The 26,870-nt window shown below is 43.3% G+C and overlaps 1 protein-coding gene across 1 annotated transcript; it reads left to right on the top strand.

Moving 5' to 3' along the window:
• Window positions 1–1,293: 1,293 nt before the first annotated feature.
• Window positions 1,294–25,197, top strand: NOL9 (nucleolar protein 9). Its single transcript, XM_060259323.1, has 12 exons — window positions 1,294–1,650; window positions 2,376–2,598; window positions 4,625–4,752; window positions 6,087–6,225; window positions 7,160–7,256; window positions 9,214–9,311; window positions 9,596–9,757; window positions 11,617–11,908; window positions 20,006–20,117; window positions 21,378–21,555; window positions 22,460–22,593; window positions 24,893–25,197. Exons 1-12 carry the CDS (start codon window positions 1,348–1,350, stop codon window positions 25,007–25,009), a joined length of 1,983 nt encoding a protein of 660 aa, XP_060115306.1. The 5' UTR covers window positions 1,294–1,347; the 3' UTR covers window positions 25,010–25,197.
• The last annotated feature ends 1,673 nt before the right edge of the window (window positions 25,198–26,870 follow it).

Here is a 26,870-nt window from a genome sequence, read left to right as displayed (position 1 = left end):
ATCCCTGTCTACAGCCTACAGGAAAGGAAAGGTCCCCTGTGCAAGCACCAGTCGTTTCCGACTCTGGGGTGATGTTGCTTTCACGTTTTCACGGCAGACTTTTTACGGGGTGGTTTGCCATTGCCTTCCCCAGTCATCTACACTTTCCCCCCAGCAAGCTGAGTACTGATTTTACTGACCTCGGAAGGATGGAAGGCTAAGTCAACCTCGAGCCGGCTACCTGAAAACCCAGCTTCCGCTGGGGATTGAACGCAGGTCGTGAGCAGAGCTTAGGACTGCAGTACTGCAGCTTTAACACTCTGTGCCACGGAGCTCTTCTAAAGCCTACAACATGACTGCAAAACTGCTACCCTGCACTGCAGAACTGTTGAAAACCTCAGCTCAGCAAAGTTTTCTCTTAGTGACAGTTTACACACAACCTGGCAACAACCACAGTGCGCAAAAATGAACAAGAGTCAATGAGCTGCAAAAATAGTGGGCAGTTTACTTCTCCTTGCCCAGTAGAGGAAATTTGGATCAAGTAGTGTTTAAAAACACACTCGGCCATCTGCGCTAGAAAGCCTGAGTTTGAAAGGGTTAAGAGACTGCTGCTGTTTGTTTCAGAGGAAAGGGCGGGGATGGCGACAACACGTATGAAGCAGGCTACCAGGATCAGTTCCCTGCCTGGATAATGAATTCCTTCGACCTGCCCCACCTTCCGCCAGAGCTTCAAGAAAGCTTGCAACATTTTAAGAATCAATTAAAAAGCAGCCCATAGCTGTGACCTGGATAACCCAGGCAAGCCCAATCTCATCAGATCGCGTAAGGCAAGCAGGGCCGACCCTGTCAAGTATTTGGATGGGAGACCGCGAAAGAACACCAGGGTCGGGATGCAGGCAGGGGTGGACTATCAAGGCAATTCCTTTAACGTCCTCATTGCCTAAGTAGGAGTCGCCGTGACTTCCAGGCATGGGCACATAGGCAGAGCCTGGGGAATGGACATAGGGTTGCCAACTCTGGATTGGGAAATACCGGGAAATTTTGGGGGTGGAGCCTGGGAAGGGAGGGACTTGCCCTCAGTGTGCTATAATAAAGGCCAAAGTTTACTCTCTTTCACTTCTTTCTTTGTTCACCTATCCTTGTCTGAAAAAGTATGCATGCATAGGAAAGCTTACATTCTGAACAAAACTTTGGAAGTCCTGCATATTAAACTGCAGAACATACCCGGAAGAGCTGAGTGCGCACAAAAAACCCAGGTTCTCTAAGTCGAGCTCTGTCATCTTCCCAGTTCCTAGAGAGACCCCTGCTACCATTCCTCCATTTCCCCCTTCCTCTCGCGAGAGTTGTCGTGCTCGTGCCTTAGTCGCTATGGTCTCCGCGATGCCGAGCCGCCGTCCCGCCTCCGTGTCGCTTCGCAAGCGGCGACCGCTGCAGAGACGCCGCCGCCTGCTCGCTTCCCTGGCTCGCTGTCGCCCTTCGGCCAGCGGCAAAAACAGCGGGAGTGGAGCGGACGGGTGGAGCGAATTCGCCGCCTCCTTCGTCTCTGCGGGCCTAGTGAAAGCGCCGGAGGTCGGGCAGCGAGCCGAGGAGGAACCGCCGTCGTTGCCTCCTCTGACGGTGGTGGAAGCCAAGGGAGGAGGCAGCGCGGTGCTGCTTTTGCCTCAAGGGCGGGTAGGAAGGGGCGCCGCTGGGGCGTTTGTGGGGTGGGCTATGGGCATTGTTTTGCTGAATGCTTCGGAAGCATCTGGGGAAGCCGTGCTTCTGAATGGTCCTGGTTTAGGGACTGTTTGTACTTTGGATTTGCTAGCTAGAGCAGGGGTGTCGAACTCATTTGTTATAAGGGACGGATCTGACATAAATGCGACCTTGTCGGGCCGGGCCATGCGTGTACCTATTTAAGATTAGGTAGCAGAGAGAAACTTTTAAAGGACGCAGATAAACACCGGTAAAGATGCTTAAAACGTTAGCACTTGTTGGTCTTAAAGGTGTTTTCTTTGTATCTCTCCCATGGGATCCAGGGAACTGGACAAAGGAAGCTCTGGCTCTTTCCCTCCCTCCCCAGGGGACCAGGAGAGAGAGGAGCCTCAACTAGTGGAGAAAATCAAGGTTTTGCTCTGTAGCTCCTGTGCGATTGAGCAAGCCTTGTTAAGCAAGCTGAGATGCAGAGGGAAGCAAGAGAGAGGGAGAAGGAAGCAGACAAGAGCCAGTTGCGGGGGGGGGGGGGCTGATAGGAGCCCTCTGGGGGGCCTGATTTTGTCCCTGGGCCGCATGTTTGACACCCTTGCTCTGTTTGTGAACACTTCACGTTCTTAGTAGCTTAGGCTCTTCAGGAAATCGTTTGACCTTTTACAGTTCCTTTATTCCTCATTCCACTCCTTGCTTTTCATTTTCTGCAGAGCCTGACATTTAATGGGAGGTGTTGCTTGACTTGCCTCTATGGGTCCGTGCGAGTGTTTGGCTTCAACATTGCTCCTGAACAGCTCCCGTACAACCTCTTTTCCCCTCATACGCACTGTGCCCTCTCCATTGAAGCTGTTGCCTATAAGGAGTCAGAAAAATCCAAGAAAGAGATGAAGGTGGAGGCCAGGTCCATCCTGAAAGCTCATCTTGTGCCACAAGGTAAGTAGGTGTTGTGATGGCCAGTTGTTTCACGAATTCCTGCCATTGTGAGAGGAAGCAGAAGGTTTATGGAGAGGTGCCGGGCACTTTTTGAATAGTTGTCTTTGAACATTTGACTGCAAATGGACATGAATAATTGTCTTTCAGATGGGCATGGCTAATGCCCATGGTACCCTGTGCCCTGGTACTTTCGCTGTTTTAATCTCATTTATCTGAAAGCAGCTAATCTGCTATGGGCTACTTCAATTTTAGGTGGCCCAATGAAGAGAGAAGGCTGGTTTTAGCACAAGCATTACAAACACTTCTGGTCTTATGGTTGCAAATCTGGGGACAGGTCAGCAGTGCTAAGGCTGAGGTTGGTGCTGATTATATTATGAATGTTTAAATCCTTCAGCCTCCCAGCCAGGCACTGGCTCACGAGGCAGGTTATGAATAGCTTTTTAAAAACCCTATAGATCTTCAGTTAAAATATGATGTGGTTTGTCATAAGGTAGGCGCTTTCGATGTGTGAGATCCTGGCATTAACAGGAATCTTTCCCCGGGGTATCAGGTGAGAGCCAGTGTGACATAGTGGTTGGGGTATTCAGCAGTAAAAATTACTGGATGGCTTTGGACGCGTCACTTTTCTCTCAATTCGATCTCTTGCTGTGAGAATGAAGGTGGGTGCCCTAAAATCCTCAGAAGAAGTATAGGATACTAATATGAACATAAGAACATAAGAGAAGCCATGCTGGATCAGGCCAACGGCCCATCAAGTCCAACACTCTGTGTCACACAGTGGCAAAAATGTTATATACACACATACACTGTGGCTAATAGCCACTGATGGACCTGTGCTCCATATTTTTATCTAAACCCCTCTTGAAGGTGGCTATACTTGTGGCCGCCACCACCTCCTGTGGCAGTGAATTCCACATGTTAATCACCCTTTGGGTGAAGAAGTACTTCCTTTTATCCGTTTTAACCTGTCTGCTCAGCAATTTCATCGAATGCCCACAAGTTCTTGTATTGTGAGAAAGGGAGAAAAGTACTTCTTTCTCTACTTTCTCCATCCCATGCATTATCTTGTAAACCTCTATCATGTCACCCCGCAGTCGACGTTTCTCCAAGCTAAAGAGTCCCAAGCGTTTCAACCTTTCTTCATAGGGAAAGTGCTCCAGCCCTTTAATCATTCTAGTTGCCCTTCTCTGCACCTTCTCTAATGCTATAATATCCTTTTTGAGGTGCGGCGACCAGAACTGCACACAGTACTCCAAATGAGACCGCACCATCGATTTATACAGGGGCATTATGATACTGGCTGATTTGTTTTCAATTCCCTTCCTAATAATTCCCAGCATGGCGTTGGCCTTTTTTATTGCAAACGCACACTGTCTTGACACTTTCAGTGAGTTATCTATCATGACCCCAAGATCTCTCTCTTGGTCAGTCTCTGCCAGTTCACACCCCATCAACTTGTATTTGTAGCTGGGATTCTTAGCCCCAATGTGCATTACTTTGCACTTGGCCACATTGAACCGCATCTGCCACGTTGACACCCACTCACCCAACCTCAACAGATCCCTTTGGAGTTCCTCACAATCCTCTCTGAAGGTTATCAAGACTGGGAGGGGCCCCCTTCTTGAAATCCTATAGGCCAAGATTGTCAGCGCTTAAGCTGCAATCCCTGATGGAGTGCAAGTGCCCTGTGAGAGCTGCATATTGGTACAGAAAAACTTTTGCTGCCTTCATTTTCCACTTGGTTGGTGGCTTCATCCATTAGCAAGAGCCAGTTTGGTGTAGTGTTTACGTGCATGGGTTTGATTCCCCACTCCTCCACATGCACCTGCTGATGTGACCTTGGGTCAGCCACAAGTTCTCTCAAGGTTGTTCTGCTCAAGAGCAATTCTGAGAGAGCTCTTTCAGCCCCACCTGCCTCACAGGGTGTCTGTTGTGAGAAGGGAAAGGAGATTTGTAAGCTGCTCTGAGACTCCTTTGGCTAGCGAAGGGCAGGGTATAAATCCAGTCTCTTCTTCTTCCTTTCCAGCTGCAAGAATCAAGCTGATGAAAAGCTTTGTTCCACAGTGTTCCATGGTTCTCCTGGAACACCTGGACACTCCAGTGACAAGGTTCATTGTCAGACACTCAGAGTTTTCTCGTGTTTTCACAGCAAAGGTGAGTTCCATCTTCTCCCTGGTTGTTTACGCTATGGCAATTACTGGAAGGTGAAAACCGATTGCAGGCAGCCTTGGTTATATTGAGGCAAAGCAACAACGGTCTGGACAAAGTATTATTTCTGTTTAACGTATTTCCCTTCAGAATATGAGTTCTGTGTATTTCAGCAAAATCAAGCCCTTTTATGCCCTGGTGTTTCTTATGATGGTTGAAAATCTTCTTGATTTTAGTTGAGGCTTCGTTACTACTTGAAAGCTGTCAAACTACCTGTTGGGTTCGACTGGTGCTGCCTTCCCTGGATTTATTGGCCTTCTTTATGTTGTCTTAACTTTATGCCAGAACTTCATATTCCTGCTGCTGTTTGTTTATATCTGCCATTTGGCAATTAGCCTTATTTAACACAAGCACATGCTGTGCAAAGCTGACATGCACTGCTTGCTAGTTTGCTTCCACATCTAACCCAAGGCAGTAGTGCTAACCTGTAAAACTCCCAAGTGGTTTAGGGTCAGCGTTCTCGTGGGACTGTCTCCTCCATCTGATCTCCCTTGCCTGTTGTGGCCCTTGCCTTGCCTGTTGTGGGGGGAGAAGGTATAGGCGATTATAAGCTGCTCTCTGATTCAGAGAGAAGGATGGGGTATAAATCTGCAGTCGTCTTCTTCTTTGGACAATGCTGTGATTTGTGTTCCCTTCTTCTGAGAGTTGAGATCAGTAGTTGCACAGCCCCTGCCTACTGAACACAAGTGAAACAATCAACTATCTTTTATTGTGTTCTCCTTTGTATAGGAGATGTGCTGTTGTCAATCTTGGCTGATCTGCGGTCATAACAAATAAAAGATTGATCGGTTAGGAGTTGGGCAGAGGGTTTTATTTGAAATTTCTGCACATCTAAGAACATAAGAGAAGCCATGTTGGATCAGGTCAGTGGCCCATCCAGTTCAACACTGTGTCACACAGTGGCCAAAACCCAGGTGCCAACAAGAGGTCCCCCAGCAGGGCCAGAGTCCAGAAGCCTTCCTACTGTTGCCCTCCAAGCACCAAGAACACAGAGCATCAATTCCCCAGACATAGTGTTCCATCTATACCTTGTGGCTAATAGCCATAGATGGACCTCTGCTTCATTATATTTGTTCCAATCCCCTCTTGAAGTTGAGCACTCTGGCCTCCTAAATGTGAAGCTCTGCATAGTCCTTTCTCAATATGCACCGCACCTTGCTCTCCTGAGGGAAGCCCAAAGCAGCTAAAAGCCTCAAAGTAGCCACGAGTATTCTCTTTTACTCTTTCTTTGTTTTGTTTTTGCTGAAACTTTCCTCAGAGGAATGCTTCTTCATCCCCAGAAAAAAAAGGTTCTCCGTTCCACCCCAGAAGATGCAATCCTCGCTTCTACCAGCATTTGGAGGCAGGATCCGGGGGATGGCCTGCTCTTGTCGGAGAGCTCGCTTTCGGCCATTGAAGAGTTGGTCCAAGCATGTCAGGGTGAGTAGCTTAAAACATTTAGCTGTAGCTGAAATGCAGCAGGATCTGACTTAAAGTACAGTATAAAATTCTGCCTGTCAGTGGAAGCGATGCCACATCAAGGGCTTGGATCGACTTTGTATTTTCTGATGCTAAGTCTAATGGGAGTGCCTGACTCTGTCCTTCTATTGAAGAAGATATTGGATTTATATCCTGCCCTATACTCTAAATCTCAGAGAGGTCACAATCTCCTTTACCTTCTTCCCCACGACAGACACCCTGTGAGATGGGTGGGACAGAGAGAGGTCTCACAGCAGCTGCCCTTTTAAGGACAACTCTGCAAGATTTATATCCTGCCCTATACTCTGAATCTCAGAGTCTCAGAGGTCACAATCTCCTTTACCTCTCCCGCCCCTGGCAACAGACACCCTGTGAGGTGGGTGGGGCTGAGAGAGGTCTCACAGCAGCTGCCCTTTCAAGGACAACTCTGCGAGAGCTATGGCTGACCCAAGGCCATTCCAACAGCTGCAAGTGGAGAAGTGGGGAAACAAACCCGGTTCTCCCAGATAAGAGTCTGCACACTTAACCACTACACCAAGATAATTAGCAATATTTACATTTGTGTCCTGACCTGGATGGCTCAGGCTAGTGTGATCTCAGCCTTGGTTTGTACTTGGATGGGAGACCTAGTTCAGGGTTGCTGTGTAGAGACAGGAGGTGACAGATAGCCTTTGTCCAGCGTTTGCCTTGAAAACTCCTTAAGACTTTGCCATAAGTCTGTTGTATCTTCAACAGCACTTTATGCACACATGCATTAACCTTTGTATCGTTTCCATGTAAATTACTGTTCTATTTGTACGTATGTGTATAAACGCTTCAAGTGATAAGGGTGAGTTGTAAGTGTAGAGGAACTGCTAAATTAATGCAATTTGGAATATTTCTTTTTGGCCTTCAGAGGAAGATGAAGGCTGCCCTATCATCCTCGCTTGTGGCCCCAAAAGTGTTGGCAAGTCCACTTTTAACAGACACCTGATTAATCTTCTGCTGAACCGGTGAGTGACTGTCCTGCTTGCTGTAAAGTTCACAAGCTGGTTCTAGAAAGTAATGAGATCAGTGAGTGACTTGTGACGAATCACAGGGCCGGACCTGCCCCCTTCTGTTCCCTCTTCCTGAGTTCCTCTATTGTTTGCAGTTGAAATGAAAGAAATGGCAGTTGCTTCCTTTTTTGAAGTCTTATAGGTCAAAGTAGTCAGGCATTGGATGCTGTCATGTACGTATTCCCTCACCTTGATTTCCACATCCTATATTTCTTTTCGCGATTACACTCCTTCTGCTGCTTAAATGTATGTTTTGAAGGTATTTAAGTAAGGTCTGATGTGGTTTGATCTTAATTTCTCTAGCCATTCTGGGAAGTTTTGACAGGGGAAGGGTGTCTTGCTCTTTCCCTCTGCCAGCCTGTCTGAGGAATGTGAAAGATTTCTTTGCAGTTTCTTTGGGCAGAAATGCTGGGGAGCTTCAGTTCCCTTCCCCTCCCCTAGATAGCTGAAGGGAAAGAGCTTGTAAGTCTCCAGATTCCATTTGGTGTAACAGTTGTAGTAATAATAATAATATTAATAATACGTTTTTATTTATACCCCGCCCTCCCCACCAAGGCAGGCTCAGGGCGGCTTGTAAGGCAGAGATTGGAGATGTGGTTGCTCTCCCTCCCTCATGCTACCAGTTTTTTTTGTGGCAGTATAAAGACAGTGTGCATGCATAACTCCCCCCTCCCCGCCGAAAGGTGGGGCACTGGAGAGAAAATAATTTTTCCTGTGTACCTTAGGCTTCTTCCAGGTATGCAGAAACCTCTCTTCCTTGCAATTCTCCCTCTAAGCTGTTGAATCTTGTGAGCAAAATTTCTACTTTGTGAGCTAGTGGTATTAAAGTTGTGAACTACTGCATAAATTAGTGTGCTCAGGGGCCCATCCTTCCTGAGCAGGGTAGGCTGGGACAGAAATGTGTGAGACAGGCTAAAAAATTGTGAGCTGGCTCGCATGAACTCAGCTTAGAGGGAACACTGCTCCTTGTCACTCTTGGCCTTCTTGTGCTGTTTTCTTTATGGACACAGGTCAGGCACATTCCGGTTAAATGGTGCAGCTGATCCTTCGTGCTCTTTTCCTGTTTCTATGAGACTATAGGGCCAATTCCACACTAAACTTTTAATCCTGGTCCAGCCTTGTCTCCAAACTGAAATTCTGCACTTGAATAATGGGATCATGAAAACCAACTCTATGAGTTTATGATTCTAGTGTAGAAAATCAGTCTGGGGACAGGCCTGGACCAGGATTAAATGTCTATTGTGGAATTGGCTTTGATCTTGCAGTTCTCTCTTTTACAATTTCCTCTCCAGCATGGGCTTTCAAATTTCTGGCCTTTATCTGTTGAGCTGTTGTTCTTTTGCAACCTCTTGCAACTATAATACTTCATAGTACTGTTTTTGCTTCTTAAATGCATTTATATTCAGAAAGCTTTGGTTTCTATAATTCAGTCACAAGACAAACCAGTGCCTTCTAGTACTTTGATCTGAAAAAGATGGCAGGTTTTTTTTCATATTATCAAGAGGCAAAGCCTAGTGAGTGAGGGCAAGAATTTAGTGCACAAAGATGAAATTTTGCCTCAGCAAAAGGGGGTGCAACGTGCACTCCCTTTTCTCAACTCCAGTCTCTTTTCTTATGGAACAGGCCTGCTTTTGTTGTCTATCAGTATTTCATGTGTTTTGTCAGTAAGAGCTCTGTGCATGTAGTGCTTGTTCAGAGACTGGAAAGCAGGGAGCAGAACTTAGGCTGAGGAACAACCTTTTTTTTTAAGAAAATTTTTTGCAGCCAAACCATCCTGCTTCTGGTAGTCAAGAGATTCTGATCAAGAAAGGCAGCTGATCTTTTAGCCTGTTCAAATTGTATTTTCTTTCCTTTGTAGACTGAGGGATCCTCTTAAAATTTGTCCTCTTTCTTTTTGTTTTTTTAAACATAGCCTTCCATGCATTGAATTTTTGGAATGTGATCTGGGACAGTCTGAGTTCACGCCCCCTGGCTGTATTTCGCTAATTAATGTGACGGAACCATTTCTGGGTATGTGCTTTGAAGTGGTTTGCAGAAGTGTGTCAAATGCGTAGCCCCTTGTTCTGTTCTCAGCAACGAGCGAAGCTGCTGTTTGTAACGTCATCCTTTCTGAAAGAGATGAAACAAACACTGGGGGGAAGCAATTGCTTTGCTGGTGCAGTGGAGGAAAGCCAGTTGCTGGTTGCATTTTAAGGGCTGGGAATGGTGAAATACTCTTCTGTGTTTTTCTCTGTATTTTAATTTTAATGTGGCTTTCGAGTACTTGCAGTTCCATCTGGTCTATTTCATTCTAGGTCCACCATTCACTCACCCGCGTACACCCCACAAAATGGCATACTTTGGTGACACTAGTTGCGAACAGGAGACTGAAAGATATCTTGACACATTGAAGTATGTGTTCAGTGCCTATGAGAGAGATGTGCCTTTGGTCATCAACACCATGGGATGGGTGAAAGGTAAGCTTGTTGGTCCAGGAAATGTACTGGGAGTGGGCGAACACTTTTCTTCAGAAGGGGAGTTTTGCCCTATAGCTCACCTGTAAACTAATGCAAAAAATGCCATGGACAAATTAACTGTTATCCAAATAAATATATTATGAAGACGTTTGAATAAAGTGCTATAATATAATCTTGTGTTTTTGGCCAGTTATTTTCAAATTATGAGCATATCAAATATCACAATAATAGGTAATCATGCAATTCCAAAGCCAAACTCAACTCGAAAAAATATATAGATGCGGAGTCCTTTACTGTTTACATAATCATATTCATGTCCATATGGATGGCATAAATACAAAATATAAAATCCATATAAATCCAGCTTCACTGAAGATCACCTCCTGGAGCTTGCAAAGTTGCTGTAAGAGGGCATCCTGTATATTATTGTGATATTTGATTGTGCATAAGTTGAAAAATAATGGACAAAAGCACAATTATATTATAGCACTTCATTAATTAAAATTACTCAAACACCTTTGCAATACATTTATTTAGATAAGTACAGTTAATTTGCACAGATAAGTACAGTTAATCTGTAACTGGCAACCCTACCCCCCCTTCCGGCCACCCCATCCCCTGCCAGTGGTGGGGGTGGGGGGACACCTGGCAATCCTATGTAGCATAGTTTGGTTCTTATATATTTGAGCAATGTAGGGCCCTGTGCTTCTTCACCCTCCCTTTGGAAGATTTCACTAGATTTGAAGACATAGGCCGGAACCTGTCTTTGCAACCCAGAAGGCTAGAAAAATCATGTCTTGAAAAAGAAAATGAAAGTTGAAATTCTCATGTCGAAGCTAAACCATTCCTTTCCTTTGCTTCTTATTTTGGAAACATCTGGATGAGAAGATAAAGAAAGATACATTGAAAGCAATGAGGAAAAGTCTTAGTCCATTCGTTGTATTTGCATACTTTGGTTCCAAGTTTCCTATTTTCACAGAATATAATAGGTGCCTTGCTGCATTAGACCAGTGGTCCTTCTAGTCCATCATCCTGTCTTGCACATTGGCCTGGAGAACCAGCACTGACCTTTTTAGATAGGAATTGCAGGTGGAAAATTCAAGATGGTGATTTTGGTAGAAGGAGATACATATGGAGCACTCTCACCCCGGGCTGCAGTTCTGCAGAAGTGCAGAAACGATACATAATCCAGTTTCTTGAGAATTTTAACTTTAATCTTTAAAGGGAATGCTTCTAGTCTATATCTGCACTTCGGCATGTTAGAAACTTCGAACTCATAGCAGTGGGAAGATAAGGTTTCTGTGGTTGGAGCTTTGGTGCTCTGTACAGTTATGTATGTGCATCCTTTCCCCACAACTAGTGAAATCAGAATAGGTTTTTCAAAATAACATTGCTTGTTTGTTTACAAACTATTTCCTGCATCTGCAGAGGTGAGAACTGTCCTTGTTTTGTGGGGGAATGCAGACATTCTCAGGTTGCCCACTTCTGTATGAGATACCGGATTCCATCCTTGTCAGCCAGAGTAGCCCAACACCTGTCCTTATTTCTTCCCCCGTGGTCAAAGCCAGCTTGATGTAGTGAGCCAGTTTGGTGTAGTGGTTAAGTGTGTAGACTCTTACATGGGAGAACCGGGTTTGATTCCCCACTCCTCCACTTGCACCTGCTGGAATGGCCTTCGGTTAGCCATAGCTTTAGCAGAGGTTGTCCTTGAAAAGGCAGCTGCTGTGAGAGTCCTCTCAGCCTTGCCCACCTCACAGGGTGTCTGTTGTGGGGGAGGAAGATAAAGGAGATTGTGAGCCACTCTGAGACTCTTGAGTGGAGGGCGGAATATAATTCCAGTGTCATCGTCTTCTTCAAAGGTGCTGGACTGCTGCTTCTGATCGACATCATCCGGCTGTTTTCACCTACTCACGTCATTCAGATCAGTGCAGAAAACTTCAAAGACATGCCTCAGCTTTCCCCAGAGTATACCTGTAGCTCCGCAGGCTTGCATACGAAAGGCAAAGGGCCCCTCAAATGCAAGACCCTGGTGAATGGGACAGAGGACATGGAGCTGTGCAGGGCCCAAGGAGACCTCCACCCCCCACATTCTGGGCACAAACTGCTGTGTATTCAGCCAGAGTTCCCCAGGGCAGGAGTTGCTGGCAATGGGTAAGTCACAAATGGAGGTGGGGATTGGAGGACACAAAGGAAGGGTGAAGGAAATAACTTTGTATTAAGTAGAAGCAAGTTTTAAGTCCTCTCCTGGGCTACTCTGTTTGTCTTTGCTTACATCTCTGCTGCCCACTGACTCCATCTCCTCAAAGCACTGGGAGTCTTGAACTCTCCGCCAGCATTTCTGTCTGGAGCACACTGCAAACTGTTTTGGCAAGTGCCGTGTGACCTGTTGGCTAATCTAAAGAATCATTTTTATAGGCTGTATATCTTCCACTCTGGAACCCCTGCATAGTTTTCCCTGGGCTTGATTGGCATAGAGCCCTTGTCAGCAACTAGTTTTAAAAGCAGGCTTCTTTAAGGAGTGAATGTCTGGATCTTCACTCACCCCATCCACACGGTGGCCTGCCAGCAAGCCCTTTCACATATCCCTTTTGTTTCTGCTCTCCTTAGAAGGTTGGCCTTGACTTGAGGCCTCCAAATGCTAATGCCCGGGCTCACAAGAGCAGGCAGACAGGACAGTTTGCATGCCAGAGTTGATACCTTGAATACTGTTGTGAACTGCCCAAGTCCCCTGGGGTGGATTGGCCACTGGAAAAAGTCCTGGTGGGTGGATGGTCCGAGAGATCACCTCACTGAGGCTATACTGGTGGGGCTGCCCTCCCGCAGAGGTTGCTCTGGCTGCAAGCAAGGGGGAGCTTCTCCCCTACAGGTGGGCATGGCTTGCCAGCCATCAGCCTTTGTCCTGCCTGGAGTAGGGAAGGAGCTGCGAGCCCCACTTTGCTCTGTGCAGCATAGAGGAAGATTCACCCAGCTCCACACGGAAGACTGGACAGGTTCTTTCTCTCTCTTTTCTTTGTAGGGTGGGCCAAGGCAGGGCCCTGTTTTTCTCCTAGCACACTCTCGCAGGTCCGTATCACTTTACAGCATAGCCAACAAAAAGGCTGATTTGTTGAAATTGCTGATGAACGCATCTTCATAATTCTGTTCTTTACAATAGTTGGAGCCAGGGCTTTTTTTGAGCAGGCACACAGTACCAGCTGGCGTGGTGTCAGGGGGTGTGGCCTAATATGCAAATGAATTCCTGCTGGACTTTTTCTACAAAAAGCCCTGTGCAAAACAATGGTGACATCAGGGGGTGTGACCTAATATGCAAATGAGTTCCGGCTGGGCTTTTTCTACCCAAAAAGCCCTGGTTGGAGCTAAAGTAAGGTTTAGTAACAGAAGAAATTGTCAGACCCAGAGTCAAGGAAAAGACAGTTGAAGTTCAAGATCTTTATTCCAGCTTCATGGGCATATACACGTGTTGTCAGAACTGACCTCTCTGTCAGTTCCCCCAACTTATATTGTTTAAAACAATTTTATTTAGTAACATATAGTAACAATATTTCTTGCATCATTAATAACTTCTTTTTATCTATCCCATATTTTACTTTCTAACCACCCCTCCCCCCATTACTTGACCCCCGCCGGTGTTACTTGAAATACTAACATTTAAAGGTACCCTTAACTAATAAAAACAAAGATTAATATTCTTCTTCCTTCTAAGACTTAATCATTATCAAAAATTGTCCAATGTCCTTTTATTTTCCACTCTTTTTCTACATATCTTCTAAACTTTTTCCACTCCATCTTAAAAACTTCTAAGTCATAGTCTCTTAAAATTCTTGTTAATTTGTCCATTTCACTCCATGTCATAACTTTTACAATCCAATCCCATTTTTCTGGTATTTTTTCTTGCTTCCACAACTGCGCATACAGTGTCCTAGCAGCTGAAAGCAAGTACCAGATTATAGTTCTATCTTCTTTTGAAAATTTTTCCATTTGTAATCCCAACAGAAAAGTCTATGCAACTTTCTTAAATTCGTATCCCAAGATCCTAGAAATTTCTTGTTGAATCATCCGCCAATACTTTTTTGCTCTTTCACAAGTCCACCACATATGATAGAAAGAATCTTCATGTTTTTTACATTTCCAACATCTATCTGGCATCTTATTGTTCATCTTTGCCAACTTTTTAGGAGTCATATACCATCTGTACATCATTTTAAAACAGTTCTCTTTAATACTATGACACGTCGAAAGCTTTATAGAATTCTTCCACAAATATTCCCAAGTTTTCATCTGTATTTCTTTATTTACATTAATTGCCCACTTAATCATTTGAGATTTCACTACTTCATCTTCTGTAGGCCATTTAAAAAGTAGTAATTTATATTATTTTGAAATTAATTTTTCATTGTCTCCAAGCAGAACTTTTTCCATTTCTGTTTGCTCTCTTCTTATTCCTTCAGTTTTAATATCATTTTCCACCAAGCTCTTTATTTGTTGCATTTGGAACCAATCATATTTATTATTCAACTCTTCAGCAGTTTTCAATTCTATTTTGCCACTTTGCATTTTTAATAGTTGATTGTATGACAACCACTTTTCTTCACCCGTCTCAGCTGTTATTTTTATTACTTCTGCTGGCACTATCCATAACGGTTTTCTCTCATCCCCATACTTCTTACATTTCATCCAAGCATTTAGCAAATTATTTCATATATAATGGTGAGAGAAAAAACATCCATCTTTTTTTCCCATAGTACATATAAGCGTGCTAGCCAAATTTATTTCCATGACCTTCCAACGCTAAAAGTTTTTTGTTTAACAGCGTCACCCATTCTTTTATCCACACTAGACAAACTGCTTCATTATATAATTTTAAATCTGGTAATTGGAATTCTCCTTTCTCTTTTGCATCTGTTAAGATTTTCATTTTGATCCTTGGTTTCTTCCCAGTCCACACAAACTCTGAAATTTTCCTTTGCCATTTATTAAATTGTTTACTGTCTTTCAGATTCGAAATAGTTTGAAACAAATACATTATTCTTGGCAAAATATTCATCTTAATTGCAGCTATTCTGCCAAGCAATGACAAATTAAGTTTATTCCATTTTATCATATCTTCATCCATTTTATGCCATAGCTTCTCATAATTGTTTTTAAACAAGTCAATATTCATTGTTATCTCCACACCCAAATATTTTACCTTAGAGGTAACTTCACATCCCGTTATCTTCTGCAGTTCCTTTTGTTTGCTTACTTGCATATTTTTACATAGAAGTTTTGATTTTTCTTTATTAATACACAGTCCCGCCAATTCCCCATATTCTTGTATTTTAGCTAACAACAAAGGTGTGACTTGTATAGGATTTTCATTTATAAACATTATATCATCTGCAAATGATATATCATTACAAACTTATTTGTAAGTAAATCCTTTTACTTTTAATCCTTCTATTGCTTTATCTTCTTGGATTTGCATCAGTAAGATTTCAAGAGTCATTATAAACAACAGTAGGGAAAGCGGACAGCCTTGTCTTGTACCTTTGCTAATTATCATGTCTTCTGTAAGATCTGCATTTATACATAACCTTGCACGTTGTTCAGTATATATTGCTTTTATCATCCTTATAGTTTTCCCCCAACTCCATTTTCTCCATTACTGCAAACATAAAGTCCCAATTTAAATTATCAAATGCTTTCTCTGCATCCGCAAAGAATAATGCTACTTCCTTTTCTGAATGTCTTTCATAATATTCTACAATATTTACAACAGTTCTAATATTGTCTCTTATTTGCCTTTTGGGGAGAAACCCCGCTTGATCTTCCTTTACAAAATTTATCAAATATTGTTTAAGCCGTTTTGCCAAGATTCTTGTATATATTTTATAGTCATTATTTAATAGTGAGATTGGTCTATAATTTTTTACATTCGTGACATCTCTATTTTCCTTTGGAATCAACGAAATAACAGCTTCCTTCCAGGTATTTGGTATTTCCCCTTTTATTCTTATCATGTTCATCAATTTCTGAAGTTTTGGAATTAACTCCTCTTTGAAGATTTTAAAAAATTTAGCTGTATATCCATCTGGCCCAGGTGCTTTTCCATTTTCCATTGCATTAATTGCTGCTTCAATTTCTGTTTTTTCAATTGGATCATTCAAGACTTTCCCCATATTTTCTGTTAAGGGTGCTATTTTAATCTTTTGTAAATACTCTTCCATCTTTTCTTTTTTTTATTTTAACACCCTTAAATAATTTGGCATAATACTTAAAGAATTCTCTTTTTATTCCTTCTTGATCTACCACCTCTCTTCCCTCCACCACAATTTTATTAATAATTTTACTTTCTCTCTTTTTCTTCAATTGCCAGGCCAAATATTTTCCAGGTTTAATTGCTCCCTCGAAAGATTTCTGCTGCAGTCTTTTCAGATTCCATTCCAGTTCTTTATTTAACAAATGTCTCATTTGTGTTTTGTAATATTATAATCTCCCTCATAATTTTCTTTTTCCCTGGCCTTTTTCTAAGTTCCCCTTCTTTTTTCTTTATTTCATTTTGAATGTCCAGCATGTTTTTCTTTTGCCCTCTTGTCTTTATTATTCAATATAATCAATATTCCTCTCATTACTGCTTTATAAGCATCCCACACCGTCTGAAATTCTATATCTTTATCATTTATTTGGAAGAAAGCTTTAGTTTCATTTTCTAGAGATGTCATTTCTTTATTCTGTAGTAAATCTTCATTCAATCTCCATCTTCTCAACTTTTTAGACAATTTTGTAATCCACATTATTGGGTTATGATCAGCCCCTATTTTAGGTAAAATCTCTATTTTCTTTGTTATAAGGCCTAAGTCTTTAGTGCACCACAACATGTCAATTCTGGAAAAAGTTTTATGTCTTGCTGAATAAAAGGTGTAGTCCTGCACTTCAGGATTAAATTTCCTCCATATATCCTCCAAATTTTCTTGTTTGACCAATTCAAAAAAACACTTTGGCAATTTTCCTTCCTTATTATTCCCTCCCCCCCCCAGATCTATCCAGTGTGTTCTTAATTGTTCCATTAAAGTCCCCCATTATCAAAACTTGACCATATGTCACTTCATCAAATTGTTGTATAATGTCTTTTAAAAAAGCATCCTTTTCTCCATTTGGTGCATATAGTCCCAGTAACAATGTTTTTTTTGCATTTAATATTTCTACTGCTACAAATCTTCCATCTTTATCTTTAAACACTAATTTCGGGTCCAATTCTTGTTTAATATAAAAAATCACTCCCCTTTTCTTCTGTTCAGCCAATGAATGAAATTCTAGTCCCAATTGTTTATTCCATAAAAATTTGCAATCCTTTTGTTTGATATGTACTTCTTGTAAACAAACTATATTACAATTTTGCTTTTTAATCCAATGAAATGTTGCCTTTCTTTTTTGTGGTGAATTTAGTCCATTTACATTCCAAGATAATAATTTGTAATCCATCATGGTGCAAATTATTTATGTTCTTCATAAAATCCACGCAGTTCCTGTGTGCTTGTAATTGTAATCCTTTTTCCTTGTAGCTCAAAGCTCAAACCTTCAGGTATTATCCATCTATACCTCATTTCATTGTCCAGTAATTTTTCTATCAATGTCTTATATGCTCTTCTGTCATTTATCACTTGTCTTGGCAATTCCTTCATAATTCTTACTCTGCTGCCTCCCACTATCAATGTCTTTTCAAAGTTTTTATTCATGATCTTTCCCACCATTTCTTTTGTCATATATCTTATAACCACATCTCTTGGTAGATTATTTTTTTTGGCATATAGTGAGTTCATTCTATACATATAGTCATACATGTTTCTAGTCCCTTCAGGATCTTCCTCCAAAAATTCTGCAATTATTTTTATTATATATTCTTTCAAATCAGTTTCTTTATCCTCAGGTACTCCTCTCAGACGTATCTGGGTCTCCATCAGTTTGCAGTCATGAATTGCCACTTTTTCTTGTATTTTTAACAAGGTGGAATCATGTACTTTCACTCTTCCCTTCCACCTTTTTGATGTCACCACAGTCTCATTTCTGAGATCCTCTATCTTTTTTTAGCTCTTCAATATCTTTTCTAATTTCTTTTTTGGAAGCAGTTATCTCCTTCATCCCTTTCATTATCCTGGCTTCCATTGCATCTAATTGGTCCTGCATTTTCTCCAGTGAAGCAGTCCTTGCTCGGGTTTGCTTATGGTCTGACATGTAAAAACACCGAAAATGTTGACCTCACCAAATTAAATTTCAGCTATCAGATTTAAAAGAGTGAGGCTTGCTCTTTTCAATAAGCCTAATTTCACTGTCCTCAGAGCCTCCTGGGCTCAGATATTAATTTTTAAAGTTTTCATTTTTTCCAAAATGGTGGTCGCAACTTTCTGCCTCATTTCCTTTTTCTTCTAGAGGCTTCTAAAATGGTTATTAACAGTAATGTCCAATAGTATTTACCTTATAATCGTCACCTCTGTCGGCTCCAACAATTTTTAATATCCCGAACACTTTAAAAATTTTATTTAATTTTTAACCTCCTAGCAATGGCCGCCAATGTTTTTCTATGATATTATAGTCCTAGAGTAGGCTGGCTGCTTTAATGATTTCCCTTTTCCATCCGATACTTCCTGCTTTGCTTTCCATCAAATCCCGTTTTCGCTAGTAGAGGGATCTCACGATACTTGATGTATTTCCTGTGTCGGCTGTGGGAGCTGCAAGTCTATGACGATGGGGCTTTTTCTTCAAAACCACAAGCAGACAAAACAATAAATTCCTTTCCACTTTTTAGCACTGTCCTTTAAATTTATGAAGTCCAAATTTCACCCCTTCTCCCCTTCTTCTTCCAAGCTTTCTAGATTTCAATTTCCCACCTTCTGATTTTATTTTGTTTAACTTTAATTAGTCCCGGAATGAAAGATAGCAATCTGTACCTTTTCTGTAGTTATCCAGATCAACACCAGTCTTGTATAGCTTTAGATGTTTAGCAGTATCAAAGAAGATTAGGATCCTGTCGAGCTTATGTCAAATAAATGACTCTGGAAACTTCTGCAGATGATGAAAATGCAACTCGTCTCTCGAGATCACTCAAAGCCTCAAAGGAGCCCCCCCACCCGGGGACTCCCTTTTAGACAAGGTAAATCTCCTCAAAGTTTCCTGTGCATATCTTGGACTGATCTCTGACTGAGAAAAGTAGGCATTAGATGGCCTTCCACTACTCCGAACAGAAGCTCCAACCTGCTCCCCTTCTGAGAAGCAGTTCAGCTCGGCATTTTCCAACCCCGGAAGTCCAGTCAGTTCCCCCAACTTATAAATCTTTGCCCTGACCATTATAATTCAAGCCAAAACGCACCAAGCAAAAGTGGGGTTTTTGCAAAGCTCTCATCACCACAGGTGCTTTCTATCAGTTCATGGTTCACATCTCCTCCAGCTCTTGCCCTTGGTTACCTAGCAACTAGCTAACTCCCAGACATGCCATCCCTCCAGATAAGTAACAAGTTACAGTTATGTCAAAGGCATTGCAAGCGCAGCATAGCATTGAAGCACAGCCTAGCATTGAATACACATGACGAGGAACAAGATGGAGTGACTCTTGACATTAATGTATTCAAGAAACGTATAAGGCAAGTCCCTTCATGGGGATTCATGTTGTTGGATGCTGATGTCCAGTTTCTTGAGAGATCAGCCAAACTAAGTTATTCCAGCATGATCTCAGCGGTGTGGGAAAGAGCCACCCACAGCAATGTGGTAATGTCGGAAGCCTCAGACCATGTGGGAGTCTTTGTTGCAGCTCCTTCCAGTGCCAGAGCTGCCCTCGCTGCTGTCAGGCATTACCTCTGACAGGGTGGCTGAGAGCCAGGCCTCGTGGAGCTTCCATGCCACGGATATCATGTTGAAAGCGGCCTCAGAGTTGTAAACAGTGGGCAGCAGAACAGAGGCTCCCTTTCAGAATCTAGATGTTGACTGATGCAGCCTTGCAGGTTGGTACAGAAAAGTTCCTTAGCCCACAGCATTGTTAGTAGCCTGCTCGTCCTTTTAGGCGCTGGAAGAACAAAAACTCAAGGGCATGTTTGCACAGTTCTCGCTTGCTACAGTTTATTCTGGATTAATGCACTGAATCATAACTGGCACTGAAATAGGGCTGTTTTCACCTGATTCTGAGGATGTAAACACTTACGGTACATTGAAAACCTGTGGCACAGGCTGTGCTTCCAGGGCGCACTCCAGTTTTGGCTGTGTTTCATGTTTCTCTTCCAGGCGAACCCACAGAAGTGTCCTCCGGGACATGACCATCCTAGCTTACCTGGCTCAGTTGCAGCCCCCCAACATGGACTTGGTGCTTCCTTTGCACAGCCTGGTGCCCTATCAGGTAAAAGGCAGGGCCTGTGCTAAGGGCTTGCTGAACAGGACCTGGGGGTGGGAAAGGAGCCACCAAGGACTTATTTAATCAGTCAGGAGTCAGAGTTGAGATCTTTTCTGAGCTTGCCTATTCAGGTTTTCTTATCATTTATTTTCATTTGTTCTTATTTACAGAATTTATACCCTGCCTTTCTGTCCTCACCAGGTTGGTTAACAGATTAAAAGCATAATAAAAACACATCTGTAAAAAAAAACATTTTAGAACCAGGGGGAAAAACCCCATATCCTGAAAACAAAGCTAAAACTAAAATACACTCACAAAACCATAAAATTGATTGAAATATAGAGCAGGAAGGAGGGAACACTAGGCGCCATTTGAAGTTTCTGAACACTTTTCAAGGGCAGCCCCACATAGAGTGCGTTGCAGTCTCCTATATGCAAGGCATTCACCAAAGTGGCCAGGACTTTTCTGCCCAGGAAAGGTGGCTGCTGGCTAACCAGTCAGAGCTGGTAAAAGGCTCTCCTGGCCACAGCTGCCACCCACTTATTCAGCAGTAGGCTTCTTAGATCCAAGAGCACCTCCAAACCATGGCACCATTCCTTCAAGGGGAGCACAGCCCCATACAGAATGGAGGACAACTTAAGTCCCAGGTCGGACTTCTCACTCACCCTGTAGCACTTCCAAGTTGTTAGGATTAAGCTTCAATGTATTAGTCTTGCTCCACTCCAGAACTACCTCTGGATACTCTGGGTTCAGGATTTCTAAGGCCTCCACTTGCAGCTGCTGGAATGGCCTTGGGTCAGCCATAACTCTTCCAGGAGTTGTTCTTGAGAGGGCAGCTTCTGTGAGAGCTCTCTCAGCTTCACCCATCTCACATGGTGTCTGTTGTGGGGGAAGAAGATAAAGGAGATTGTAAGCTGCTTTGAGATTCAGAGAGAAGGGCGGGGTATAAATCTACAATCTACTTCTAGTACTACTACTTCCTTGGGATCAGCCAGACACACAAGATAGTTGTCTTTTAGAGTGCTGGTGCTGGGCATTGAATGTGCCGCTTTTCTGTGCCAGGCATGTGCTCTGCTGCTGTGCTGTCCACCTCCCCAAAAATCTGCTGCTGCTTGTCCAATGGGGGCAGTATTGTATGCCTGTCAAGTAGACCTTCCATTCTTGACTAGTATAGCAAACTCATTTCCATTATTTTCCCCCTTCTCTCTGCAACAAAATGACTTTTCTGTCTGACTATATATTCACACATTTATTAATTTTTTCTAGGTACCCTTCAGTGCTGTTTCAATCAAGGTTATTCATACAGATGTTGCTCCTGCCCACATACTGTATTCCGTCAATGCCAGCTGGGTTGGCCTCTGCCAGTTACCAGATGAGGTCCAGGGTAAAGCCGATGGACCAGTCTTATTAACGCAGACACCAATCTGTGATTGCCTGGGCTTTGGTAAGCAGTGTTAGGGCAATCTTACCACTTTGTTATGACTCCGTGTTCCGGAATCTAGGTTTCATGCAAGACTAGAGCAGTTGACCGAGGTATGCATGGGAATAGTTCAGAAACATTTCAGACACTGGGCAGTGGTCTGCAAATTTCAGCAGGCCTCTGCTCTATCTTGTTTGGGATGGGCTTCAGTCTGCGATGTCACAGAGAAACTCAAGCTCAGAGCAGCTGAAGAGCTTGTCGGTAGTTAGCGTGAGGTCAGGGAGGACCCTGACCTTTCTCAAGCTCCATAAAGGGTGGGGGGCTCTCACTGGATTGAAAAATAAACTGCTAGTGGTGAACTGATGAGCATGTTTGTGACGCCGCTATATGTTGGGGTTCTCACTTGCAGACAAGATTGCATGGATTTCTCTGCATGCTGATGCATGGCTCCTTGAATCCCTTCATTCAGCTTTTTTTCCTTCCACACCACCTTCTAATCCTTATTGGGACATAGCTCTGATGGTATGTGAGCCATAGATGCTGAAGACTCGGAGACAAAAGGGTGCTTTGAGCTTAGCTTCCAGCAATCAGGAGTGTGGTTTTCTGGCTCGGCTCAGGTCTTAGTAGCTCTTTATCTGATGTGTATTGAATTGGGGTTTTCTTGTTTGTGGAACGAATGCTGGTTAAGAATAAGAGCATGAGTGGAATTTGTTAGCAGCCGCTGGCATCTCTCTGGGTTGATACTCAAATTGTGCTATAGATCTTTATCAAACTAGATGGATTAGCTCCCCTGTGGCTTGGAGAGTGAAACAAATTGCTGTCCCCTGAATTATGATTTCTGTTGAGTTGTGATGAATTTCTAGAATTCCAGACATACTGCTGCCTTGCTAAGTAACAATTGTAATATCTCCCCTTTTCTGTTTTGCAGGAATTGTCCGAGGGGTGGACATGGACAAGAAACTCTATCATATTCTGACCCCAGTAGCTCCAGAGAATTTACGACTGGTGAATTGTTTACTGATTGGAAATATCCCTGTTCCTAACTGCGTGTTCCTGAACCAAGTAAGGATAAGTTGGACACTCGGTAGCTGAATGTATGGTCTGCACATCTGTAATTTAAAACTAGCACATGGGCTGCAGGTGTGTTCTGACAGCAAGAAGCAGATCTGCTTATGGGGCAGATAACCTTTTGACTCATTTTGACTCAGGAAAATGGCCTGAGGCTGGAGTCTCTCCTGGCACTGGAGCCCCAATCCAAATCAGGCCCTGCAGCATTTGGATAAGTTCCTGCAGTTGTTGTGTGGATGGAGGCAAAGCAAGTCAGAGTTCCCCAAACCTGATTTCTGGCCAAGTATATAATGTACTTTGGCCCTAGAGCTAATGCTAAGTAGAACTGGGGGAAGCATGGACTTCAGGTTCTAATAAGCTAAGATACAAAATCCTCTGACTGGAGTAGAGCAAGCCTGTTTGAGGTGTTTGTTGGAACTTAGTGATTAAAATACTGAGTTGTGAACCTAGGAGGCCCCGTTTAGATCTCATATCTGCTGTAAACATAATGCGTGGCATTGGTCAAGTGGTGTTTGTCAAGCTGCTTTCTCTTGGCCTTGTCCTGCCATCTGCAATACAGTCATCCTAACGTGCCTTAAAGTTTCAGTGTAGGGATTACAACAAGATTACGTGAAATGCTTGAAAAAGCTGTGGGAATGCTTAGTAGTAGTATTAAGTACTGTAGGGCAGCAGTCCCCAACATGGTGCCCATGGGCACCACTCCAACTCACCAAATGTCTTTAGAAAGTGGGTTTGGCCTGATTGGCTTTGCAGATATTTTCTTTTTTAAGTTTTGCCTTGGCAACAGCTGCCACCACTGCACAGTGCTTTCACTGAAGGTAAGCTGAATGTATGCAAGAAAGCATTTTAAAACAGTATGTTCTTTTAAAAAGGCATCCTGTTAAAACACAGGGGTTTTTTTGCCCTGGAATGCGAAGTTATTAGAATTATGCATAACCTCACTCTCTGACATTGTGTGGTTGGCTCTGCCTTTGGCAGCGGCCATGGTGTGGTTGCACCCACCACCTTGTGTCAGAATTCTGAAGGTGCCGCCAGGCTCAAAAAGGTTGGGGACCTTTGCTGCAGGGCATAGAATGAGATCATTGCCGCACAAGTTGCCTTGTGCTCCTTGGAGGCAGAGTAGGATTCAGAAGTGGCAAATGAGAGCAGAGCTGTGTGTTGCCACGAGCCTGTGGAATAGCAGAGAAAAGTGCAGAGTGTGGTATTGGCTTTCCTTTAAAAAAATCTCTAGCAGTTATGACTGCAAGGAATGTATGAAAGTGCATGGCCTCTAGTGAAACCAGGGGGTGGCTGAGCAAGGTTTTCAGAGGCGTCATTGTATTCTATGTTTATTTCCCTTTATTCATAATGACTAGCAAAACCTGAATGTGTGATTTCTCTTGCTTTATGTAATTTAGCACAGGGAGACAGAATTTAGTCTGTTGTCTAGTTTGAATGGCCTGAGCACAAGATGCGAATTCCCCCCATCCCCACACCTGTTCAGAATATGCCCAGCCTTGGGTATAAGTACATGTTGCTTATAATGAAACTACCCATTGGGCTGTCTGGTCCAGGACTGGTAAGCCAGGAGCTCTTTAGGAAGTCCTGGGCATGAAGTTCTTTCCCCAGCCAGAATGCAGGAGATGCCGGGAAATGAATCCAGAATTCTGTTTTCCCACCTTTTTGCTTTTTACTTGCAAAGCTTGCAGATTTTTCAATAACAATTGTATTGACACAGCTGTAGCCTGTGCAGTGGTTTGGGATGCCATGATAAAGGCAAGGGAGAGATCCCAGTGCTTACCCTATGTATGCAGAGAAACCCCTAAGCCAGGCACGGAAACAACAGGTCCGCAGTCCCTTGTCTTAAGCATCTGACAACCAGAAGTGTCACTGCCTCTGAGCTCAGGGAGGTTCCATTGGGCTGTCATGGCTAATAGCCCTTTAGAGGCGTCTTCTCCTGGATGAGTGCGTCTAAGCCAGTGGCTTTCATGACATCTTGTGGCAACGTACCCTAATCATGCATGGCATGGCAAAGGGCTTCTTTGGTCAGTCCTTCACACCTGTCACTTAGTCTGAGTTTCATTAACCAGAAAAAAATAACAGTTTCCCCTCTCCTTGTCTCATCTTCCGTACACCACATTCAGCCTGTCCCATCGCTCAGCTTTTCAGCCATCGAAAGGTCTACCTGTATGCCTGCCGGTGTTTTTGCCTTAGAAATTCACAGTTAGTCTCTTGGTGGCATTTGCCTAGGGGCGTGGTAGGGAGAGAAGTGACCCAGACAATAACACAATCCTTGTTCTTTCTTTTTTTTCAGCTGGGAATTGAAGGGGAAATACCATATGTCACGTCAGAGTATAACCATGGCATTTCAGGTGCTGGGAAATTGAAAAGGAACAAGAATCTTAAGAGAAGAGAGCACTTTGGACCATAAATTCCTTTTCCCAGCCTTGTTGGCAGGGACACAGCAAAGTGACTATATTTATGGCTAACAGCATAATCCTGGTCCACTGAGTTTTTGTTAATTTCATTTAATTTCATTTTATTCGATTTATATCCCACCCTCCCATCCCCACCGAGTTTTTTTTTTGTTTAATGTAAATTAAAATCTGGTGTAAACTCCTTGGTGTCGGACTCTATTCTTCTGGATACAGAATTTCACCCAAAGGTAGCCAGTGAGATGACTCCTCTTATTGATGTATCACTTCTGGAGTTCTGTGTGTGACCAGTCTCCTTTTTGAGAGTCTGCGCTAGTTGTTAATACTGGCTTTTCCCCTTCTTTCCGCCAAATCCAGTTTAGATGCCTGAGAGGAAGATGCCTGGTTTTTGATTTATATACTAGCTCCCTGCAGGGGGAGCACCATCCCTTTAGAGAGTCCAGCGGCTTGGGTGTTTTGGAAGACCTTCGTGCAGGCTCAGAGCTCATGTTTTAAAACCAGTTAAATGTCTCGAGAGGGCTTTGCATGGTTTCTCAAAGAATGCTGGCATCAGGAGATGTCATTGTGCATTGAAAAAGGCCGAAATGAGCTTACAAGGTTTTCATTCGAACAGTGTTTGTCGTGGGCCATTTATCCCAGAGTTGGGCAGCAGTGAAAGAATCTAACCAGAGGAGGATTTAGGCTGCTTTTATTTCTACTTTCAGGGTTTTAACAACTGAAGTGTTTTGTCTTTTAGGCAGGGGATGGGTAATTGCTTTGGATCCTTGAACATATAAACAGAACTGGCTCATGGTCTGGTACAGGCCCTCCAGAGTTGGGGGGCAGAGCAACTTTGTAATTCTAGTCAAGGAGCCTGCGTGCATGTGCTTTGGCATGCATCTGGAAACAAGGGATTCAGAGCATGCCTTTCAGGCAATGGCATTGCTGTAGCACTCCCAAGGGAGCTTTCCAAGATGCATTTGTGGAGTCTGGTGGAAAGTGCCTGCCGGCGGATTCACTGGAGGCTGAAGCATCACATTTTTGTTCTAGCTGTTAAAAAGAGTTCTGTGAAATGGCAAAACCATCCCAAGCAAGGTGTCTTAAATGACATACTAACCACACATTATTTAAGCACGTGTCTTCAAGTTAATGCAACAAACGTGCTTGTTTGGTTCCTTTATTTACACTGTCCCCCTTCCTCCAAAGAGCACAGTGTGAGAGGCATAGTTTTTCTCAGTCAGGCTGAAAGACAATGACTTGGCTGGCCAAAGGTTGCCCACTGAGCTGAACGGTGTCTTGAATCAAAGCTTTCCAAGCTTGCAAATGCATGCAGCTGTTGGAGTTATGTCTTCCGTGTGGAGCGTGCAGTGTGTGAAACAGCCCTCCGTGTCTCTGTATTTGATGTGCAAACCTTGTGGCCCAGATCTCCCTTGGGGCTGAACTATGATTCCTATGGACAGCTACCTCAAAGCAGCTCTACATGATTTAGAACCTCAAAAACACTTTTGTCTGTTTCCCTGGGAAATCTACTGGTTTCCTGTTAACTCTTCATTGTCCATGGACAGTGACCGAAACTAGGGAAGCTTGGCTTGCGGGGAGCGGGAGGAGCAGTGTTGGGGGAGTCTGCCGAAAGCTCTTATTGGCTAAGGCCAGCATCTGTTGCGCTGCTGCCTCTGGAAGGGTTAAAATTGTAGCTTTGTCTGTTCTTAATTCTCCCCATATGGCCAAGTCTGGCAATGCAGAAAAAGCTTTGGCAGACGATCTACCCTGAACGGTGGCTAAAATAAATATGGGGGCCATCTGTGCGGTAAGGAGATGGGGAGGGGGGGACATCACATGTAAAATGTCAAGACGGTCAAGTTGAAGGAGACATACGTT

Source organism: Heteronotia binoei, chromosome 18 (assembly GCF_032191835.1).
Source record: "Heteronotia binoei isolate CCM8104 ecotype False Entrance Well chromosome 18, APGP_CSIRO_Hbin_v1, whole genome shotgun sequence".
NCBI classification, from domain to species: Eukaryota; Metazoa; Chordata; class Lepidosauria; order Squamata; family Gekkonidae; genus Heteronotia; species Heteronotia binoei.
Note: the sequence above shows the minus strand (reverse complement) of the source record. Positions and strands in the feature narration are given on the sequence as shown.